Genomic DNA, 24633 nt, shown 5'->3' on the forward strand with positions numbered 1-24633 from the left:
TTTGTCAGTTTAAAGATGATCATCTGCACTTCAGTGATCAAGCAAATGTTTTCATCTCATCATTTTCTGCTCATCAGATGTGGGAACAACTCTGTGACACCAGATTTTTATTTTGTTGCATAGTCAAATTAAAGTGATTACAAATGGACAAATCTGGCCTGGTTAGATCAACTTAAAGATGATATTTAAAGAAAATATTATATAATGATTTAAATTTAGTATATATGTGTGTGTGCTGTCAAACGCATCCAAAATAAACATTTTAGTTTACATAATATATGTGTGTGTACTGTGTATGTTTATTATGTATATATAAAAACACACACATACAGTATATATTTTGAAAATATTTACATATATTTACATGTATATATTATATTCATATAATTTCACAAAACCAGTCATAAGGGTCAATTTTTCGAAATTGAGATTTATACATAATCTGAACGCTGAATAAATAAGCTTTCGATTGATGTATGGTTTGTTAGGATAGGACAATATTTGGCCGAGATAGAACTATTTGAAAATCTGGAATCTGAAGATGCAAACAAATCAAAATATTGAGAAAATTGCCTTGAAAGTTGTCCGAATGAAGTTCTTAGCCATGCATATTACTAATCAAAAATTAAGTTTTGATATATTTACAGTAGGAAATTTACAAAATATCTTCATGGAACATGATCTTTACTGAATGTCCTAATGAAAAATCAATAATTTTGACCCATACAATGTTTTTTTGGCTATTGCTACAAATATACCCCAGCGACTTAATACTGGTTTTGTTGTCCAGGGTCACATATATAATTATATTTCATATAAAAACATAACATATTTTTAAATATATACATGCATGTGTGTGTATTTATATATACATAATAAATATACACAGCACACACACATATATTATGTAAATAAAAACTTATTTTGGATGTAATTAATCATTTGACGGCACTTCGTCTAGCTTCGCGGTCTCTCTCTCTCATTTGGATGCACGTCTTGCCGCATTGTTTCTCTCTTACAACCTCATTATTTCTCACTAATAACCTAACTGAAGCAGCACATTCCCTTGATACAAATTCTAAAAGTGACGCATGTTTAACTGTCAACTGGCTTTGAATCCGTGGCGGAAGGAAGTAGTTCCACACAAAAGAGGGTTTTATTAGGCACTCCATTGTTTCTTGTTTAATTACACACATGTTCCGTCGAACTGTTGTATAAACGTGTGTGTGTATGTATGTATGTATGTTTATATATATGAGCAATATCACTTGAGTACGAGAGCGATACCGGCTCTATATCAGCATGGCTGTGATTAGGCCAGAGTGCCGAGTGCCGGAGGCAATCACAGCCGCTGATATAGAGCCGGTATCGCTCGAGTACGAGAGTAATATTGCTCATATATATAAATATACATACATACACACACACACATACAGTATATACATATGTATGTGAGCACAACTACACATCTGATATTACATTTCACTTTCAATAATATAATGCACGAATATTAATGCTGATGTTATTGTGTAAACACCCATGAGGCTTTTTCTAAGGTAATGAAAAATTCAGATTCATCTCGAGGTAAAGACTAATATCTTAATGCTCACAAGCAGGTTCAATATTAAACTCAAAGGCATCAAAGACATCTAATGTTCTTCAAAAGCAATATGCCATGTATGCGTTAACATATCAGCGTGAGACGTATAAGGTGTTGATGCATTTTTGATTATGCTCAAAGGTGCGAAAAGCTTTCATGAAGAAAGGCATAGAAAATACAAAGCAACCTGGTGCATTATTCACTTTCCCGGTGGGAAACAAGATTGAGGAGATACCCGGTGCTCTCGGAGGATTCCTGAAGAGGAGAGTGTTTTCTCACTTCACTTCAAAAACAAATTCTGTCGCCTTAGATATTATGTACGGAATATCCTTTTTAGAAGGATCCTTTTGAGAAAATCACCTTGGTATACAAAATCCCTAGCTACATATTTTGATGACATTCATAATTGATATTTATATTTTATTTTAACTTAGTTATTTAATTTAACTTTTGACCACAGATATTACCGATTAATTTTTTTACTGCCTGTTAATTTAGTTTTTTATGAAACTGACAATAGATGTTGTTGTTGGCTTTCAAAACTGTGAGCTATAACAAGTTAGCAATATTAGTTTAATCCATACAGGAAGAGGAACAATTTTAGTGCTACACCTGAGATGATCTCATCTATGACTGACGTAAACCAAAAGCTGTGAAACATGTTTGTGACTAACAGAAACACTGATTATCCTCTGAGGTCGCACATTCTTCAAATCTCTCTTTGTGACTATACACACACATCACAGACGTGTCTGCACTTGTTAGAATGAGTGTAAATGTGAAAATCTGAAACGCTGATTAGACGTCGTCTACCACGCAAACCTTAAAATGAATTGTATGGAGAAGGACTGACAATTCACAAAGAGAGATGCTGGTTGGATGAGGTCCCAATTAAAGTCTAAGCACGTTGAAAGACAGGTCATTTATTTAGATAGTGAAGGAAATCAAGAGTAGAGACAGATAAGCAAATCCATCCTCAAGGTTTTCAGTGTCATTTAAAGGAAAGGTACATGAGAACTAGAGGCCCCAAGGGCATTTCAATAGCTCAGAAAAAGTACTTAGCATTTCAGGAATGGGTTGATACTTTGTGACTTTTCATAATCTTATAAGAACTGACTATAAACATAATTTCAACTTGATAACACACATAAAACTTTCTGCATTCAAATTGTTACATTACTTCTGTTTGGAGTCTCAGAAACCCTAGGCACAAAACATGAATAAATGCAGTACATTTTTACGTGCTAAGATTTTTTTTACCTGCGCAGATGTACACACCAGTTATTTATATACATTCATATTGCTGTATTTTTCTTTTACAGTGGAAAATAAAAAATCGATTAACTACTCCATAAAAATACCAATTATTTACTTTTTTATTTACAGAATATTTATTAATATAAGTTTCTCTTATTTTTACTTATATATTTTTTTATAAATTAAAAAATATATATTATACTATATACATCTTATATACACACATTTTCTGATGTGGCTATACACTGCAGAAATACACACTTACCAGTTTTTTTTTTTTACACAGATTCATATTACTGTATATTTAATTTAATTACATTTTTTATTACTTCAAAAAAACATTAATTATATATGTATTTTTATATGTATTGAATTATTCTTAAAATGTTTGTAGCAGTAGCAGCTAGTAAGTGAACACTGGAATTCAAATTTGAATACATTTAACTTGGAAAATATTTCAGATATTAGGCTATTGTATTTTTATTTTACATAGTTCTACAAATGGGAAAATGAAATTATATACTTTTTTTTTTACTACTCCAAAAATATTAATTTTTATTTATTTATTTATTGAATTATTCTTAAAACATTTGTTTATCCCCAAAGTAGCAGCTAGTAAACTAATCCTGGAATTCAACTTTGAATACATTTTAACCTGCAAACTTTTTCAGATCAATCATTCATGGTTGAGGCATCTGTGCTTCTGTCACAAGAGGATCCAGAGTCTTTAAATTGCCTCATGAAGCCACGCAATAATGGCCGAGTCGGAAGGAGGGAAAATCATTGAGGCTGGACTTTATCTAGTCTGAAAACACTTTAAGACAGCTTTCTCTCCAGATGCTGTCTGCACCAGAGAAGACGCTGATCCCTGCTGTTATTGATGCACCGTTCTATGCTTTTATCCACTAGCATTATCCACGCAAAAGATCACAGCTACCTGTGGCTTGAGGTTAAAGGGCAATACATATTGCAATCGCAGCCAGACAGATCAATGTGGCAGACCAAAACAGACCTGATAGTTAACAGATAGCCTGAGGTTATTGACACCAGTGGCTGGAATTATGACTGTTAAATCTTCATTTCAAACACAAACCACCAACAATATTGTACAAAAAATGTGATATAAAATGTTGAAGTAGAAATATGCCGTTTTAATAAGTAAAAACAACTGTAAACAACCCATTTGTAGGGAGGATTTACTCTTAGCCACTGTTTTTATTGACTGAAAAGTATCCAAGAAAGACAAAGAGTAAATGGCCTGAGAGTCGCATACAAGAATCTACTCATCCAAGTGTAAATGTATCTCTTTTATTCAGGCCTCAAGCATAAACTTCTCTCCTCCAAAATGGGACAATGCAACCATACAGTTTAGGAGCCCTACAAAGCACATTTGAGTGAGCGAACATGGATGAGACACATGAATGGAGCGACTGTAAGACTCAAACAATAACTGCCATATAGGCAGATTAGCATATATGGCTCAATGACATAACAGTGTTCATGATGAAGAAGAAAAAAAAACTTCAAAAAATGAATAAAGACCTACTCTTTGAATTTATGTCATGCTGGCTTATATGGTTTTGTATATGGACTTCTGTCATTTAAAATAATAAACAAACAAATAAATCAATCACTCATGTTGTATAATCAGGTAAAAAGTAATGCCATCAATAACAATTCTCATATATATATATATATATATATTTAGCATACATACACCGCATGGCAATCGGGAAAGTTAAAAGGAATGCAGTAAAGAGAGGAGGCTGATAGGGTGTGTGGTCTCTGAAAATTGCTCACTTTGTTGAGATAACTGTCACCGGGGCAATGACGGCCATGGAAGTCGGATTACAGTGTTGATTGTGAGTGAGAGCGCACGAGTGTTTGCATGTGCGCATGGCGAATTCCCGGTTCCCCTGCAATCTGTGCCACAAGGCATCAAAGACACGCTGGTAACCAGATGAGACCATCGTGCTTAGTTAAATCAAGGCACGATTCATATTGCAGACAGCAGCACCGGAGATGCTGTGCGTCTGAAGAGGACACACGCTACACTTAAGGGATATCAACAACCCCAACTTTTCTCCACCTTTTCCTCTCACACAGCAGGTAAAGGAACAAAGATGCATCTGTGTGGAATCAGTTTTTACTTGGTTAGCCAATCAAATTGTACCCGATTGGCGGGAACTCCACCCATATTTAGATTGAGAACCTGGGAAATGAGAGTGGAGATTTACACAGTTCACGCAAGTCTGCAGTTCATGCAATCTTGAACGATCGTTTTCTTTACATTTATACATAAAATTATATATATATATTTTGTATTGTAATTGTATTTCAATATATTGAGTAATAAAGCTAGACATATTACTAATAAATATAGAAAAAATATATTTGTGTAATACACACACACACACACTTTCATTTCTTAAATATGTAAAGTATATTAAACATATATTTGCATTATAAAAAATAAAAAATAATATTAGCTAATTAGTAAATATATTAATAAAATGTGTAGATTATACAACACTAATATATGATATATATTTAAATGTCATATATATTCAAAAATATATTTGCATTATAAAAAATAAATATAAAATCATATTGGCTAAATGACCCGTAAAACTTTAAATCCTTTTATTTCTTTTAAAAGCAAAAGTATCTTTCAGCATACATTAACATGTATGTTTCAATTTAGCTTAAGATGGAACAAATCGATTAATTTACACTTCAAGACTTTATTTGTCTGATATAATGTTTCAAATCTTATAGAACCACCTTTTTAAAATGGAAGAGGCAGCCATTTTGTGGGGTGACCTGTCCACAGAGAACGGGAAAGAAAAAAGAAAGATTAGTTTGCCCCAAAAAGCAGAGCTTTGAGGTAGATAACATCTTCCCTTATCCTTTATTCTCACCCAGAGTTGCTTGAGTGGCCTACTGTAACCAACATAGCAACACCAGGCATCCAACCACCTTCTCTTCTCAAAAACTGGTTCACCAACCAGTTTTTGTGTTTGCCAAAAGGGCCACACAGCAGAAGCAGGTTGGATTAGACTGGAGCACGGTGAATGGCTGAAGGACGGTCTCAGGAATGCTTTTGAAGAGGAGAGGAATGCATGAAGAGAGGCTGTTGTGAGAGAAGGGCTGAAGTTCCTAAAGCCCTTTGAGAATTATGACCACGGGGTGTTTTGCCTGGTCTTGTGTTTAGCTAGCCACAGTCAGTGAAAACAGTTGGTTGTACTTTTTTTGCCTACTCAGCGCTGCATATACTGCCGTCTTTATTCTCAGACACTGCAATCCATAAGACGATGTGTAATCTTTCTGTCATTTAGCAATAGATTTTCATGTCTGTCCTTTGAGTATAAACATTGGAAGGGGCAAATTATAGTTTTTTAAAAAAGAACATTGCCATTATTAACTCAGAGGCACAGAAGAGAATAAAGCCGCCAGACATCTTACAACAGAGAATATGACAAATTACTGTAAATATACTCTTGAAAAGGCTTGTAAAAGGGAATCGAAGACACAGAGGAGCAAATCTCCGGCTGATTGCTTAATTTGTCAGCATATCTGACATAAAAATAAAAAGGATGAGAGAGTTAAGGCTGGTTTCTGTCAGTAGTCATTGATTTGTGGTGACAGAAAAGAAAAGATCAAGCTGTGCAAGGTTTTGATTGTGGAGAGCTTCTATCTCAGTCCTAATGACTTTTTTTTTTTTTTATATTCCAGACGATTTCCATCATATTTTTTACATTTTTTATCGTTATTTACTTTAATTATTTTGAGTGATCCATCCTGGCTTTCCTCTTATAACCTCACTATGACTGAATCAACCATATTTCTGAATACCCAGGTGTCACTGTAAAGACTAACGATCATGCACTGAAGAATTCATTTCAGTGTTGGTTTAGTACCACAGAGATACTATTATATTTTATATATGTATGTATAAAGTTGTAATAATTGTGTTGTTATTTTATTATTTCTTTTTTAAATACATCTATATCTGTATTTTTTTTTTGTTATTTTTATTTCTTTTTTTTTTGATTATAAGATAAACCAAATATAAATGAAAAAATGTTAGAGAGAGAGTTAGTTATAGTTAACTATAATAACCCTGATTTATCTGTCTGATGTCACTATGTTAACATAAAGTGCTTAATCTGAAAAAACAACTTCATTAACATCCTACTTTTATGTGGTTCAAAGAATGGAGTTTTTTTTAGTTTTCATGATTGTTGGGATTTTTTTTCAACAGTTTTATTAACATAATATAGTCCTAACATAGTGTTATAGTACCTAGCTTAATAAAACCTAAAATTTGAAACCTTCAAAATTTTTTCAAAATTAGTTCTAGGGGGTTTTTACACAGCACAATTTTTTATGAATAATTTGCGTTTTGGCCATTTGTTTACACAAGAATGCTGTTTGGGGGGCCTAAAAATGCAATATTTTGAAAATGGGTTTCAAAGCGCAATTTTTCGAAAATGAAACTATTATCGTTTCCATATAAACAAATTTGTGAAAACAGTGCATATTATGCATTCATAGGTATGTGCACATGCGCGTAGTGTTTCTTTAAAAAGTGACATCGCTAACTACTGGTCTGGCATGTATAATACATCGTTTTAGTCGTTTTTGCAGATCCATGTGAACAGGGATCATTTTGACGTTGTTGCCCTTACAAACAGATTTCAGAAACCGATCATTCAAAGGAAAAAGTTTTCCACTTTAGTACATACGTACTACGTAAATGTACCCTCAGTTTTTGACCAACACAAAGCCTGAAAATTCATGCTGAACACCTTGAAGCAGCTAATCAAGCTGAAAATTACAGGCAGGTGTGTTGTGCATGAGGAAGAGGAAGGTAAATCTCCAGGAGCAGGATTGATCACCTTCACCACAAAGGTTAACAAAACAGAGCTAAACATGACGTCGCCTAGACCCCAAATTAGTGGCTCATTTACTGGCATGCTGTGCGGGGCTCATTTGCTACAGATCTAGTACCATATGTCATCAACACAAATGGCTTTGAGTTCAACGGTTCCAAATTCGTCTGCTCAAACTTCAGCGTAACCATCTCAAGAGCACTCAATAAATTTGTATTACTTTTACTCTAGAGCTTTGCTTTTAATTAAAACATAATCATCATAAACAGACCCATCAGAGGGTCTTAATCACAACAAACTTTAATTTGCAACAAGGCTGTGCATATTAAAATTAAACTACGCTATCATGTCGCTGCATAGACGGGCCTCAAAACGCCAGAGAGCCTGAGTTCATAAGAAATTATTTCCCAAATCCTATCAAGAGGAACCAAGGTGCCATATTGGCATTCATTACCAGTCTGTGTTTAATCAAGAGTGGGAATGATTAAGTGGCAAACTGAGAAGCTTGTCATTTCTATAAATTGAGTTTGTTGTCAGGGATTGGAATATGATTAATCTTCTTCAAGTAATTTCACTTTCAAAGTTTAAACCCCTCACTTGAGAGTGGAGGATTATGCAGGGTTTGGTAATAATCTTGAGTGAATAGCACCTGTGCCGCAGATTAGAATAGGCTTAAATTCGGCCCTTCTTCCAACAGAAGCGCCATTAAAACCAGCCAGGTATTTGTTGTTTGAAGTTTCGCTGACATACCTGACCTCTCATTTTAACACCCAATTTAAAAAGCCCTCAAGGGTTGAGTGGAATTCATAAATAGTTGAAGCACTTTTCATTTAAACATCTGTACAAAAGTCTTTACCATAATAATACCTATTATTTTTTAAATATTGGCCTCCTTACAGGTTACTTCAGTCACGTACCTTCAATAGGTCCTGACATTGGTTCTCTACCGAGATAAGCTTCAGTTTAACATGATAATGAATGACCTCTTACAGAAAGAAATGTCAGCTGCTTGATTAAAACGTTTGTGTGCCGTTTGAACTTCCGCGCGCGATCCGCCATGCCCTACCAGCCAAGAGAGAGCACAAGCACACCTCCCACCCACAGGGACCAATTACTCTGGCATCAAGCCATTTTGCGGGGGAGCATGTTTTTCTCTCAACCTGTCAAAACTTTAATCCGGGAGAGTGGATCCTTCCACAGCTGAACACTGTGTGGAATTATCCCAGCGCGATGGCTTTCAGACTGAGCCAATGTACGATCGAGAGTCTAAAATACTCACAGCCCAAACAGCACATCTGGACTCTTGGCGGAGGAGAGCTCGGGGGAGAGTGAGAGACAGTGAATGTCGTTTAAGTAATTGCATTTATAACCCTTATAAAAACATACGTGGTGTTTTAGCACATTGATGGAATCAGATGGTGATACACAGTACTGTATGCCACGAACCTGAATAGGGCTGGGTATGATAGATTTCCCGATTCAATTCGATTTTGAGTCACTCGATTTGATTCCAGTTAATTTGGGCACATATCAGTTCTAATGTCTATTTTACTTGTTCATGAAACATTTTAACATTCTAACTTGGTTAAGGAGCAAAATATTAAAGGTATAGTTCACCGAAAATTCTGTCATTGATTACTCACCCTCGTGTCGGTTCAAACCCATAAAACCTTTGTTTATCTTCGGAACACAGATAAAGATATTTTTGATCAAATCTGAGAGCTTTCTGACCCTGCATAGAGAGCAACACAACTACTGTACCACGTTCTGTGGTTCAACCTTAATTTTATGAAGCTACAAGAATACTTTTTGTGCGCAAAGAAAACAAAAGTGACTTTGTAGAGATGGTACTCTCATGAACATACATTGAAGACTGGAACGGAAAAGAAGAAATCATTGAATAAAGTCATTATTTTTGTTTTCTTTGTGCACAATAAGTATTTTCGCAGCTTCATAAAATTACAGTTGAACCACTGATGTCACATGAACTATTTTAACAATGTTCTTACTACTTTTTTGGGCCTTGAATGTGGTAGTTGCGTTGCTGTCTGGGACGGCTCCAAAGCTCTGGAATTTCATCAAAAATATCTTAATTTGTTTTCTGAAGATGAACAAAGGTCTTACGGGTTTGAAGAACATGAGGGTGAGTAATTAATGACAGAATTTTCCTTTTTTGGTGAACTATCCCCCTGATCTGCTGAGAATTCAAGTTTGCCATCACAGGAATAAATTACATATTAAAATATATTAGAAATATATTAAAGGATTTTATTTTTATCAAATAAAGGCAACCTGGTGAGCATAAGTGACATCTTTCAAAAACATGTATTGTAAAGGCTGTATTATGTTTTTTGTATAATAAAAACAAACTCTTTAAAAGTTTAATTTGTACATGAATCAAACTACACTGATTATGCTCTTTTTATAGATTATATAGAACTGGTTTTAAATTGAATTGGACTTGCACTTGTCGCACTGTATGATATTCTATGCAGTCAAGGAGGAAAATTCAATGGAAATACATGTATTCTTGATAGTTATTGCCCATTATATTATCATATCAATGAAAGCAGTTAAAATAAGATTTTTTGCCGTGTGGCTGTAGATCAGGGTTCCTCAAATCTTGCCCTGGAAGGCCAATGCCCTGCAGAGTTTAGCTCGCCTCCAACCCTAATCAAACACAACTGAGCAAGATCATAAAAGTCTTCAGGAACCCTAGAAAACCACAGGTAAGCCGGTTTGATCAGGGTTTGAACTAAATGAGGAACCCTGTTGTAGATTTAGCAGCCAGGGCTGAAAAGTGGAGCATTAAAGGGTAAGTTCACCCAAAAATTAAAATTAGTCCATGTTTTACCCACCCTCAAGGCATCCAAGGTGCATATGACTTTCTTCTTTCAGACGAATCCAATCGGAGTTATATTAAAAATTGTACTGGCTCTTCCCAGCTTTATAATGTCATGGGCGGGTGTTTTTGTTCAACAGTCCAAAAGTAGTCAAATGAAACGCACGCATCCCTATTAAAAAGCGCATCACATGACTCCGGAGGGTGAATAAAGGCCTCCTGTAGTGAATCGATGTGTTTTTGTACATCAAATATCCATATTTAACAAATAATCCACTTCTGCTAACTGTTGTAGGCGGAAGTCTTTCCAGCAGATGACGTAGGACGTATGCGTAGCATAAGCGCTGGTGATTAGTGACGAACGCAGAAGCGCGATGGAGAGAGAACAAAACAAAATGCCAGTCACGAATTAGAAGCACAAAACGAGGATTTGCAAAGGAAAATGTGGGAGGATTTCGATATAAGCCAAGAGGAGACTGGTTTTCCTTTGATAAAGTAAGGAAACTTTGCATCCTTTGTTCCTGCAAACAAACGTTGGTTTTCGCGAGACTCACATGTGCTGCTTTCTACGTCATCCGCCAGAAAGGCAGTCCCTTGTGAATGCGCAAAGGACAGTTTGCGGAAGTTACACAAAACTGTTTATATCGTTTTAAATATGGATATTTTTCTTACAAAAACACATGGATTCGCTACGAGAGGCCTTTATTCACCCCCCAGAGCCGTGTAAGGCACGTTTTAATATGGATGGATGCACTTTATTTGACTACTTTTGGAACAAAAACACCCGCCCATGCCATTATAAAGCTTGAAAGAACCAGGACAATTTTTAATGTAACTCCGATTGGATTCGTCTGAAAGAAGAAAGTCATATACACCTAGGATGCCTTGAGGGTGAGTAAAGCATAGACTAATTTTCATTTTTGGGTGAACTTTGGGTGAAATATTGGGTGTTTTTTCCCAGCCCTAGTGCAGAAATTCAACGGTGTACCATTGAATTTGGTGTACTTCACAGTTCCACTCATGATAATGAATGAAAAAAAAGCTGGTCGTCTATCATCATGCCATTTAATTTGGTATTTTTAGTGAAGTAAATTATCCTCTAACCAATCGAATGCCACATCCTGCTACTTGACAGATTTCACTGAAATGTGTCCTGAGAAAACATACCTGTCTCTAAAATATACACTCAAGGGCACTTTTGTTTATATATAGTGTATAAAAGAATAATGCCTCAACATTTAGGGCATCAGAATATAAATCCTCTATCAAAAGATACTGTACTTTTGAGGTACACCAGCTTTTGACTCATGGATTTAAGCTAGTCTTTCTTTTGCCCTTCGGTCATAAGCTCTTATGAAGCCTGAAAGTATGTTTACTTTGGATGGCATTTCCTTGAAGTTTCTGCATGGTTTGGCATCCATGGTTGGCCTCTTTACTGAATCAGCCCTGTTTCTCAAAGAGAAGCCCCGGTGGCCTTTTGTGCTCCATATGCACTCCCCTTTTCTCCCTCCCTTCTCCCTGCCCCTACTGAGAAAGCCCTTATAAATTAAAGGGACATCGTGACATGGACACACAAAAAAACACTGGGCACTGATCAGGGAGCCATACATTTAGGACTCATAATCAGCACCGCTGAATAGATGAGAAAGAAGGCTCAAATGTTTTGATGAGACTGGTTTAAAGGCAGATGCTACATATCACGGTCTGGAGAGTAAGCCATGTACATCTGCCAAAGCTAAGGCCATGCTTGACCCCTCAATTATATGGGAAAACAACGTCATTGAATGCAAACACAGAGAACGGAGAGTTAAGGAGCATACCGATGTTTACATGAGCAAGAAGAGCAAAACTCATGACCTTGCTTCAAATAATCTTATTCTATTTTTCATTCAGCGTTTCCCTCTCAAGGATTATTCTTGCACTACAAGACCCTTACAGAAAATAATAATAAAAAAGATATAGCAGTTTGGTTCCTATGAATCCAAATACTGCCGTGATCTTATAGTAATATTCAGATTTATATTTCCACAGTGTCAGTAATTTATATTCCACCAGACCATGACACTGATCTAAATAAGAGAAGCACTGCGATCAAGCAGTGTTACAGTAATCCCAGAGGAGAACCAATAAAGATTAATAAATAGAGAGGTAATCTGCACTGCTGAGCCCATGTGTAAACACTCTCAGCAGAAATCCCTTCAGATCCCATTTTACAGTCCCTGCAAGAGATTCCGGACACACATTTATTCATATAATTATATTCATACATAATGATTGCTTTCAACACACTGGGTTAATTAGATCAAATGATGGACAGACAGACAGATAAAATGGATAGAATGATTGATAGATAGAATAATAGAGCGATAGAATTACAGAAATATAGAGACAAACAAAATGAAAGATTGACAGAACATCAGATGAACAGAACAAATGACAGAGAATAGATAGAACGACAGACAGATAGAACAGACAAAACGATAGATAAATACAACAATTGATAGATAGATAGTACAACAGAGACAGAACAACAAACAAAAAGAACAGAATGACAGTCAGATAGAACAACAGACAGATAGAATGATAGACAACAAAAGATAGAACGAATGAACAAACGATAGAACCTACTATAGATAGAACAAACTAACAATAGAATGCACAGAAGATATGAAGACCGAACAAGATAGAAAATAGATAGAATGCAAGATAGAATGATAGATAAATAGAACAAACGAATGACAGGTAGAACGAACGATAGATCAAATGAACGATAGGTAGAAAGTGATAGATTGAACGAACGAACAAACGATGGATGGATGGACGGCTGTATAAACGGATAAAAAAGAAAGAAAAGACGACCAGAATATTTAGGCCACAATGTTTATTCAGTAGTGTTGTTTTAACTTTTAGATACAATACTGTCTTCTTTTTGTACAACTAAAAAAAAGTTACCATTTCAGTCTGCTGTGCTAACACAATACCGATCACTCTAGCCATTCTGGTGTACACATCGCGTCTAAACGACAGACATTTGCACGTTTCCAAATGGTAGGCACTTTTAAGGCAAGGTTTAAAACATTTGTGAATATACATTTATATATAATTCTATATAGATTTTTCCCATACATGAATAAGTAATTGGATGCAAAGGTCAGATGTCTACTCAAAAACAAAAACAAAACTAACAGCTACCAATGAAAACTCAAATGTGGCCAAAGGAATACCCAGCAATGTGAAAATCAAATGAGTCTTTGGGTTTGCCTATGTTTTCTCAGTACCTTGCTTCGTTCAGCTCCAGCTTAGATTAGGTAAGGGTCAGTACAGTCACGTTGGGGTGTTGGTCACAGTTTGGTACATAAACAGGGCAAGGAAGGAAAGATACACAAGGAGTCAAGCTTCTCAAGGCAACTTCACAACCTTTATATGGATCTAGAGAGCATGAGTTTTATCATACTGATCTATATGGGGCATTACTGGCCTCCATAATGGTTTTTGATGAGCACTGGAGAGATACATTTACAGCACTCAAACAATCCCAAACTAGTGGAAACTGTTTAAAAATTTATGATTTCAATGAAAGTGATTCCAAGTTGCTAGTTTGTTTGGGCCCAGTAGGAAAGCAAAGCCTGTAACAGTAAAAAAAAACAGGTCTACTCTCTTCATGAACTAATAAAACTGATCACTGCAGTGTGACGTGAGAATAAATGCGAGCTTTTCATCACTGAAACATCAGAACGGCGCTCTGATCAAAGGAAATGCATGTCTGGAGGTAGGCAGGCCGTGTCAGATCCCCAGTATGAGCTACCTCAAGCTCTCATCACAGAGGGTCTAGGCTCATCAGTTCCATAAATCAGCCTCAACCATGTGAGAAGCTTTAGAGTCGCCAAGACGAGAACGGATGAAAAATGGCACTGGTTGTTTTTCTTAACCTGCAAACACTCAAGCGCAGATGTAACTCAAATAATTTTGCAAGACATGGGTCTTTTGACGTATTTTCAGTTCTAAGCACCAAAAAATTTTTTAAATGTTGTGAAATAATAAAATGAACATTGCAACCTGGAGGGAAACATTTACCTTGACTCGTTAAGAGTTATTAGACAGATTTCTGAAAACTACAGAAAGGCATTTTTCAACATCCGAGAAAATGATAAATTAATGAAACACTTATGATCAACATCAGACATGCTAGGACAAAAAAAAGATGAGAAATGAAGTCAGGACTGATACAGAACAATTATATTCAATTATTCCACTTTAAAATGTTCTTTACAAACACATACTGCTACAGTTAAAAAGTAGTCAGCGACTAAAAACAGCTCCTTTGACAGAAGACAGATGCAGATAGCCTCACCTTTACAGATTGTGTTTCTTTTTTCTTTCAAGCCTTTTCAAATACACCGAAAATAATGTTTAAATACAGAGAGATTTGCAATAAAATAAGCAATGCTTGCTTTTTTCATAAAAAAAGAGGAAAGAAAAGGTCTTAATTACAATACTCTATGCAAAAGCTTTCCTTTATGTTATTTATTTATTTCCTCAGTCATGTCATATGATTTATTTATTTTTTTTCGTAGTCACTGATATTAGACCATCACTCTGGTTGGTGAAGCTCGGTTGTACATGAGTGAGTCTATGCATAAAACTCCTTGGTGGGAGCTTTCTGATAGGCCGCTCCAGACGGCTTCCTCTCCCCGAGGTCATAGCTGCCTTCGTCCTTCTTTCTCATGCGGTACACCAAAAGGAGGATGAGGAAGATGGCAAAGAGGAAGCCGATAACTCCACCCGCAATGACAGCTGGAACAGAGGATTTAAGGAGGCCTAATGAGTCAGTTTGTTTCAATTAAGATAAGCAGACATAGCTGAGTTGCTGCTTTCTCACGGTATATGTGAAATCTCATTCCTGTCTGACTGCGTGACTAAAGTGCCATCTGGGAGTCTATGGCTCATACAAAGCAGACTCCGATTATGTCCAGTAATCAAATAATTAAATAAGAAACCCCTCAACACTGCTGGAGGGTCAAGAGATTGAGCGAGAGGAAGTGTGGAGGAAGACAGGAAGACATTATTTCTTCTCATTGTGATTCTGTCTTTATTCGACAGGATATTAAAGCTGAGTGTGCTTAACTTAAGAATTTGACCTTTGAACATTGAGAAATTGATCTGTTATTTTGACTGACTTGTATGGTAACATGCCCTTTATGTTTTGTGCATCTCTCCTAAGACAAAAGATAAAGTGGGCGCTCTAGTTGAAATGTGTAGTAAACTTTTGAAACTCCCAGTGAGGGCTGCAATTCAAGTTTATGAAAGTGCACACCACAGCACCATGAATTATAAACAGGAATTAATTGTAAGCAAGAATTTCTAATTTAGTAGCAAAATTATTATAAAAAACATTTATGTACACTACCATTCAAAACGTTGGTGACACTTTTACATTGTTACAAAAAACATTTTACTAAAAAAATAATGTTGAACATTCAGTTAATCAAAGAATATATTGTGGTTTCTGCAAATATATTAAGCAACACAACTGATTTCTACATTGATAATAATAAGAAATGTTTTTGAGCATAAAAAACAACATATTAGAATGATTTCTGAAGGATCATGTGACACTGAAGACTGGACAAATGGCTTCTGAAAATTCATCTCTGTCACCTCACAAAATAAATTATCTTTATTATTTTTTTAATTACATTTATAAATATATTGTTATGTAAACTGTAATATTGTTTACAATATTTTACTGTATTTCTGATCAAACTAATTATGGCATTTCCTAAAAATACTCAAAAGTGTCTTGATAGTATCTATTTATAAATTATAATTTACAGACCTGCCAAAACCTCTGTCCTCTGGAAGAGATTTTCCGACTGGACTTCCAGGGGTGATCGAGGGAGGCTGGTGGTGCTTGTGACTGGGTTTCTACGTGAGTCTTCTGTGGTTGGAACTGGGTCCTAAAGAGAGTGAAGAAGAGGATGCGTTACACTCACTTTGGAGTAATGGATGATTTTATGACAGCAGTGGGCTCTTTGCTGGCTGTATGTACATTAATATCATTTCCACTAATAGATCCACTTGTGACCAATAGACCCCATTTACACCTGGTTTTGGTTTCAGATACATAGGACCTTCTTCGCCCCTATTACTACCACTTGTGATCAGATCCCCTGAGATGGGTGATAATAGCACCTTACAGCTGGTACCCACCTCTATCCTGACTCGTTTCTTTGTGTCTTCGGGGGCATCGCGTGACGTAGATGTCTCCGCTTTCGGTGTGAAGTCTTTGGTGGAGTCCTGTGTGGGCTCTGCTTTTGGCATGATGAGCAATGTTTTTACTGTGACAGCTTCCTCAATAACTTCTCCAGTTCCTGAAAGGCAAACACAATCTGTGCTTCAACTGCAATATCCAACATGAAGGGATCAGACTGTGCACCTTGAATCGATGAGGCACTTCTTACCTGATCCTGATCCAGAAGTGAAGTCGTCGTCATCTTCAGGGTAGCCTCCTGACCCGGCCTCCTCTAGGTATAAGTCATCGGTCGAGGAGGTGGATTTGGCCGCAGAGACTGCTATCTGCAGAGGTAAAAGTAAAAAATAAGTCATAAAAATGGAGATTAAGACAGAAAGGAGTGTTTTCAGCTTTCATTGTCTGTGTCTTATTGCTCAAACCCCTCGACTCAAAGGACCAGAGGCTATGAAATAAATTTTTTTCAGTAATGTGTTTGAATCTAGTAAACTGCCCATCTTGCCACACGATGAATGAGTATTCCCTGTCTCCCCTGCTTACTGCTGAAATCCAATATCTTCTGCCTTAACACGTATTATACACAGCCTAACCTTCTCATCAAAGACTCGGTGCAGACACAAGCCCAGCAGCTACAAGTAAAATTTGCTCCACAACCGAGCATTCAGAATGAACTGCAGACTCAGCCATTTCTGTAGAGCCACATTATGACATTTTAAAGCACTGCAGAAACTTTCCAACAGCAGGTTCATTCTCAGGAGCCCAGCTGCATCACCTACAAAGGAGCAAATTTACTAAATAGTTTTTTGCAAACATGATAAAATGGCACAGCATTTATTTAAATTATGTAATGGTCATTCTTTTCAATACAAACACTCCCACTTTCTATGCCAATTAGGTTTATTATACATTGTTCACCATTCACAAAACTCACTCATTTGCCTAGTGCAATTAACGCTGCACTATTGAACAGGATTTTATTAAGAGTGGCATTTGTGTGCATATTCTAGCAATCATGGCAGCAGATATTCATCAAATGATGAGCAAAGGATGGAGTAGAATTCTGTATTTGGCTATATTTCTAGATACGCGGTGTAATGAAGCACAGTTTATGCATTTTAAAGAGCATATTCAGGTGTCTGTTTCACAGTTATGGAGAGAGAGATACAGTCCAAAGTATGCCAGATCATGGTAGAATTTTTGATGCCACAAAGTGCACAAACCCCCCTAAACCTGAAGTGAAACATTAAACTATGACGCCGGCTCTTCCGTCACTTGATCTTTTTATTTTGGTGCGTCAATCTGTTAAGTTACTTAGTATAGGAGATCATGATCCACACTCACGAGAAGAGTCTTCTTTTTTACAAAAAAGAAGACCGTTCTCGTGAGTGCGGATCATGATCTCCTAAACATTAAACTATGAAAATAATTTACAAACCCAATTCCAAAAAAGTTGGGACACTGTACAAATTGTGAGTAAAAAAGGAATAATTTACAAATCTCATAAACTTATATTTTATTCACAATAGAATATAGATAACATATCAAATGTTGAAAGTGAGACATTTTGAAATGTCATGCCAAATATTGGATAATTTTGGATTTCATGAGAGCTACACATTCCAAAAAAGTTGGGACAAGTAGCAATAAGAGGCCGGAAAAGTTAAATGTACATATAAGGAACAGCTGGATGACCAATTTGCAACTTATTAGGTCAATTGGCAACATGATTGGGTATAAAAAGAGCCTCTCAGAGTGGCAGTGTCTCTCAGAAGTCAAGATGGGCAGAGGATCACCAATTCCCCCAATGCTGCGGCGAAAAATAGTGGAGCAATATCAAAAACGAGTTTCTCAGAAAAAAATTGCAAAGAGTCTGAAGTTATCATCATCTACAGTGCATAATATCATCCAAAGATTCAGAGAATCTGGAACAATCTCTGTGCGTAAGGGTCAAGGCCGGAAAACCATACTGGATGCCCGTGATCTTCGGGCCCTTAGACGGCACTGCATCACATACAGGAATGCTACTGTAATGGAAATCACAACATGGGCTCAGGAATACTTTCAGAAAACATTGTCGGTGAACACAATCCACCGTGCCATTCGCCGTTGCCGGCTAAAACTCTATAGGTCAAAAAAGAAGCCATATCTAAACATGATCCAGAAGCGCAGGCGTTTTCTCTGGGCCAAGGCTCATTTAAAATGGAATGTGGCAAAGTGGAAAACTGTTCTGTGGTCAGACGAATCAAAACTTGAAGTTCTTTTTGGAAAACTGGGACGACATGTCCTCCGGACTAAAGAGGACAAGGACAACCCAAGTTGTTATCAGCGCTCAGTTCAGAAGCCTGCATCTCTGATGGTATGGGGTTGCATGAGTGCGTGTGGCATGGGCAGCTTACACATCTGGAAAGGCACCATCAATGCTGAAAGGTATATCCAAGTTCTAGAACAGCATATGCTCCCATCCAGACGTCGGCTCTTTCAGGGAAGACCTTGCATTTTCCAACATGACAATGCCAGACCACATACTGCATCAATTACAACATCATGGCTGCGTAGAAGAAGGATCCGGGTACTGAAATGGCCAGCCTGCATTCCAGATCTTTCACCCATAGAAAACGTTTGGCGCATCATAAAGAGGAAGATGCGACAAAGACCTAAGACAGTTGACCAACTAGAAGCCTGTATTAGACAAGAATGGGACAACATTCCTATTCCTAAACTTGAGCAACTTGTCTCCTCAGTCCCCAAACGTTTGCAGACTGTTATAAAAAGAAGAGGGGATGCCACACAGTGGTAAACATGGCCTTGTCCCAACTTTTTTGGAATCAGGTTTGTAATAATATTAAATTAAATTAATAATATTATTAAAAAATAAAATAAAATGTCAAATGAAATGAAAAATACCTGAAAATTAGTTGCTTTATTACGTTGCCAATTTTTCTACCCTCCATAAGAGTATTATTAGATTTATAAACCTGGGGAGAAACATAAAACTATAAAAATAATTGTGAAAAAAAATTAATAAAATAAAAATATATTACCTGAAAATTACTTTAAGGTGATCGTTTTTCTACCCACCATAAGAATACTTTTAAAAATAATATTTATAAAACTTAAGAGACACATAAATAATAACTGTGATCATAAAAGCGAGCTGGCCTGTCGTGGCCTAATGGTTAAAGAGTCGGACTCGTAACCCAAAGGTTGCAGGTTCGAGTCTCGTACCGGCAGGGATTGTAGGGGGGGGGGGGGGATGTACAGCATGTGTACAGGGTTCTCTTTCACCTTCAATACCACGACTGAGGTGCCCTTGAGCAAGGCACCTAACCCCCAAATGCCCCCCGGGCACCGCAGCAAAAAAAAATGGCTGCCCACTGCTCCGGGTGTGTGTTCACTGGTGTGTGTGTGTGTGTTCACTGCTGTGTGTGTGTGCACTTTGGATGGGATAAATGCAGAGCACTAATTCAGAGTATGGGTCACTTTCACAAAATAAAATAAAACTTATTCTTACTTCGCAATGTTGGAAATATTTCGGAATGATGGAATGACGGAGTAATGAAGGAGTATTCGGCATGTGACGCATTCTGACGCATATTCTCTCAGAGACGACGAGAGACGAATCTACTTCAACATATGCTGATAACGGTAGGCTATATAGCTAACTGTTTTAATTTATTCCCTTAATGTTTCTCTTGTGGCCCGTACATAGTGAAAAAAAAGAGGAGATACTTATTTCGTGTTAAACAGGCTGTTTTTGAAAGTCAGTGCTTGAAATAAAGCTTTTTATATCATTGATTTTTATTGATGACTGCAGTGTTAATATTTGAATTATAGGCCTATAATTCACTGTATCCTAAATAGACCTGTTTTAAAAGACCTTTTTTTAAAAAAATTTTATTTGTGGAGTAAATAGCCTAATCTTTTGTTATCCTCGCAGCGCGTCAGTTATGCGGTAATTATTGTAGGGCAAATTAATTTAATAATAAAAGCAACTTCAGTATAATAATAGGCCTAATAAAAATAATAATGTAACAGGCATAGGCTACATTAATTGGAAATGCCAAATCCTCTTAATATTACAAATAATTGATGTTTTTCGTCAATACAAGATCATTGTCTTTTGACGCAAACCAGCAAGGGGAGGTAATCGCATGCCCATCCGCTACTACACGGGGTAGACAGCGCGTTGCCTGTTACGTCATTTGGGCTGCCTTGTTGAGCACAGTGGCACTAAGAACATTATATTTTACATTATATTTTACACACTTTAAGCTCTTTTATTTTCCAAATGTAATCAGATTAGTCCAACAAATAGTTTGGTTTGTAATGTAACGCACCGAACCGAAAGCCTCATACCGAACGGTTCAATAAGAATACGTGTATCGTTACACCCCTTATAATAATAATGATAATAATAATAACAACAACATAATACTATATTTAAATATCTGTGCCAAGTTTGAATCACACTGTTCCAGAGTGGCATAGATTGGGATACACTTGATGATATAATCCAAATGAATGTGTGTTAACTATCTGTAGAGGTTTTTGTGGTAGTGCTAATCATGTTCCTTTGTGTTATTTGGTCTTTGTGGAGTGGCTTACCAGCCCCATGGCAACCAGCATTGAGCATCAGTCCAACCCCGCCTGTGACCGTCTCTCCATACTGATGCAGCCTAGAAAAGGGCCCATAATGTGGTCACCATAAATCACACTACAGGGCCCGGGAATAAGGCACAGAGTCTGTGGCACACATATTGGTATCTTTGTTTTAAGAGCTCTCCCTCTTCTCAGCCAGAGAGAAATAACGTGTATATTGAATTTTTTTTTTCACAGAAGAAAAAGACAAAGACAGACTGAGAAAACTGTTTTCCTACCGAAAACTTTTTGGGGGAAATTTGTTGTTAATGAATGTATATAAAACTTGTAAGACCTAGTATCTTCTTTAATAAAAAAAAATTTAAAAAAAAAAAGCCTAGGCCATCTCTCACAAAGAGGCAGAGCTGTACAGAGGATTGTGAATGGACACAATGATAAAACAGAGCAATAACCAGCTCATTCAAAAGCAGCAGTGACTTCCCACAGAAAAGCATTCAAGCCAGTCCTGATCAAAGGATGAATTTGTTCAAAGCAACTTTATCTCAACCTTTCTAACCCAGCATTGCTATTCTCTTGGTAGACAATTCATTTGGCCGGCCCACACGACACTGCTGTTGATTTGGTCAAATTCTTTCTCCAATGATTGAAATGCAAAGTACAAAGAGCACAATTATCTGGGCCACACACACAGGCGCATCAGCAGTGCTCGATATCTTGAGTCAATTATTTTTGTCAATGGGATTCTAGTCAAAGTTCTGCAACGAGGTGTCTAATGTGTCTTTATGTCTGGCTACGGACAATAAACAGCCCACAGAGCTCTTAAGATGCTTTCAAAATCTTTTGAAGGAATGCATTTTACTTGAGTGCTCTTGAACGATTAGTGTTTAGTTTGAAAAAATAAAATAAAAAATTGCACCAGATCGATAAGATTCTTTTGTGCTTGAGTTGTGTATTTACATTCTGTGGTCAGCATGGAAAATGTAAATGTGCAGCTAACAATTAGTGATGATTGCTTAGACAAGCACTTCAAGTTGGGGCTATTAAACTTTGGCACAAAACTCATCCCACACCATTATTTCCAAGCACATGAATGATACCTAAAATCATGTGGTTTGATGAGAAGTTTGCTTTTAATTTTTGCAAGCGATTCGACTAATGGTGGACCATGGCAAAAAAAAGTTGCATTTACTTACACAGAAGAAGTGACCCAAGCCATATTTAGAGAAAACAATATCAGAAACTTGGAGGTGGACACTTTTGACATAGATGAGTAAACAACCACCTAGAAACAAACCAGGCCACTCTAGTTACCAGCCACAACACCTTATGAAACCATAAAACAAAACATTACAAAAACAGCAGCAACACATTTATTTTTTCATTATTTTTGTCTTGAAAATTTGTGCAAGATATTTTATATATTGTTTAAATATTATTATTTAAAATACATATATATTTCAATATCTGTGTATGTATATAAATACATAAAGTAAATAAAATATACATATTAACATACAGTATATATACTAGTACATATACATATTGTTTTACTATGTATATATACTAGTATATAATAATAATTATTATTATTATATATTTATTTGTTTCTGGATTCCATTTTTTACCATTTAAATTTTTCTAGACTCTGTTTTAATGGTTAAATTAAATTTTATCAGTCAAAAAGCATGTCTATTTAATTGAAATCATGAAACTTACAAAATTTAACAGCAATTTATTAAAAGTTTAACAAAAATGAAATTTTTATGGCCCTATGAAATTTTTTTTCCGTTAATTTTCTGGATTCCATTTTAATGGTTTCATTCAATTGTAATGAATCAAAAACATCTCTACATAATTGATTTCATCAACTTTTTTGTGTATGTACATTTTTCTGGTAAATAAATTCAAAAAAAAAAAATAATAAATTTGTCTGGAAAATATTTCCTTAAAAATAATGTTTTAATACTTGTATTATTAGTGGTAGCACTATCATTACATTAAGTAATATATTTCTGTCACAGTTACTTCAAGTAAACCAAACTTTTATTTTAATGTGTTGCTGTGAAGACCTTAAAGTTTCTGTTTGTATATGATATGAATGTATGGATTCTGCTATTCCATCCATGTTCTATATAAACATAGAATTCATATATACATATACATACATACACCCACACAAATTTAAAATACATACATTTTGTTGTTTTGAGCATCCTACCATGATTGCTACGTGTTAAGAAAAGACAGAATACAAGAATGATTGGGGCCATATGAACTGGCCTGATTACACGGGACGTCCTTAAGACTCATTAGTCGACTAGCCGCTTGTCCCTAATATGTATTTTTGCACATCCCTACCTGACACACATTTCTCGTTGGTGACTTCGTCCTACTGGGGAAATATTGTCATGTACCAAGTGCAAATAAGTTCATTAGCGAGGACAGTGACTGAGGAGCAGTAAACAAGCACTGGAGAGTGGCCTAGTCAGGCAGGGAATCAGCAGTAACGAAGGGGCCAGCAGTTTGTGGCCCCTGTTATGAAACAGTCACAGCATTTACTTTTGTCAGTCTCTAATGAACAGGCAACAAGCAGGAGGCTGCTCTGTTTCCATAGTGAGGCTGGGTGTGAAAGACGGAGACAGAGAAACCAGGGAGGGACGAGCGAGAGGACAATGATGATAAACAAACAAAAAAAAAGAGTGATGGAGGGAGGGGATAGGGACGTAGAGGAGCGAGAGATTACTGCTGCTAAGGACAATCTGCTGCCTTCAGGTTACATCGCTAAAAGCCTGTCAAACTGCACATCTATGCCTAGCAACCTCTGAAAGGCAAGAAAGTTCCCACTGTCTGACATATGCTTTAAGCCATGTCATTGTTAACCCAGGCAGGGGAAATGGAGAGAAGGACAGAGCTTTATTTGGTCCGGCTGTCCCCCACTGCATGTTAGCAGAATTAGCTATTCTTAAGAACTGAGGATGATGCATACATCTCAAAAGGAGTGTCAGGGTTGTGTGTGCATGCATTCAGATACTACGCAGGCAGATACTCTGGCTTACACTGATACCTTATGCTAAAACAATATTTTGGACTCTACTTTGTTACTTTTAAACCCTCAAATGTGATGGAGCCTGTTAGTTTATCTTTTTTTTTTTTTTTAAACAGCGAGGTACAGATCTATACCACAATCAAT

At 36.5% G+C, this 24633-nt stretch overlaps 1 protein-coding gene across 2 annotated transcripts in view; it reads right to left on the bottom strand.

Annotated features, from left to right (window-relative positions):
* Positions 1-13460: 13460 nt before the first annotated feature.
* sdc2 (syndecan 2) overlaps positions 13461-24633 on the bottom strand; it is a 37978-nt gene continuing 26805 nt past the window's right edge. Inside the window, exons 2-5 of one of the 2 annotated variants that reach the window (XM_016281272.1) lie at positions 17056-17170; positions 16787-16965; positions 16431-16551; positions 13461-15388 (exon numbers count right to left, since the gene is read on the bottom strand). In XM_016281272.1, the coding sequence (XP_016136758.1) occupies positions 15225-15388; positions 16431-16551; positions 16787-16965; positions 17056-17170 (579 nt within the window). In that variant the 3' untranslated portion in view covers positions 13461-15224. The remainder of the gene's footprint in view (positions 15389-16430; positions 16552-16786; positions 16966-17055; positions 17171-24633) is intronic. The other variant, XM_016281273.1, reaches the window with a different exon arrangement.

Source organism: Sinocyclocheilus grahami, unplaced genomic scaffold (assembly GCF_001515645.1).
Source record: "Sinocyclocheilus grahami isolate Dianchi unplaced genomic scaffold, SAMN03320097.WGS_v1.1 scaffold149.1, whole genome shotgun sequence".
NCBI lineage: Eukaryota > Metazoa > Chordata > Actinopteri > Cypriniformes > Cyprinidae > Sinocyclocheilus > Sinocyclocheilus grahami.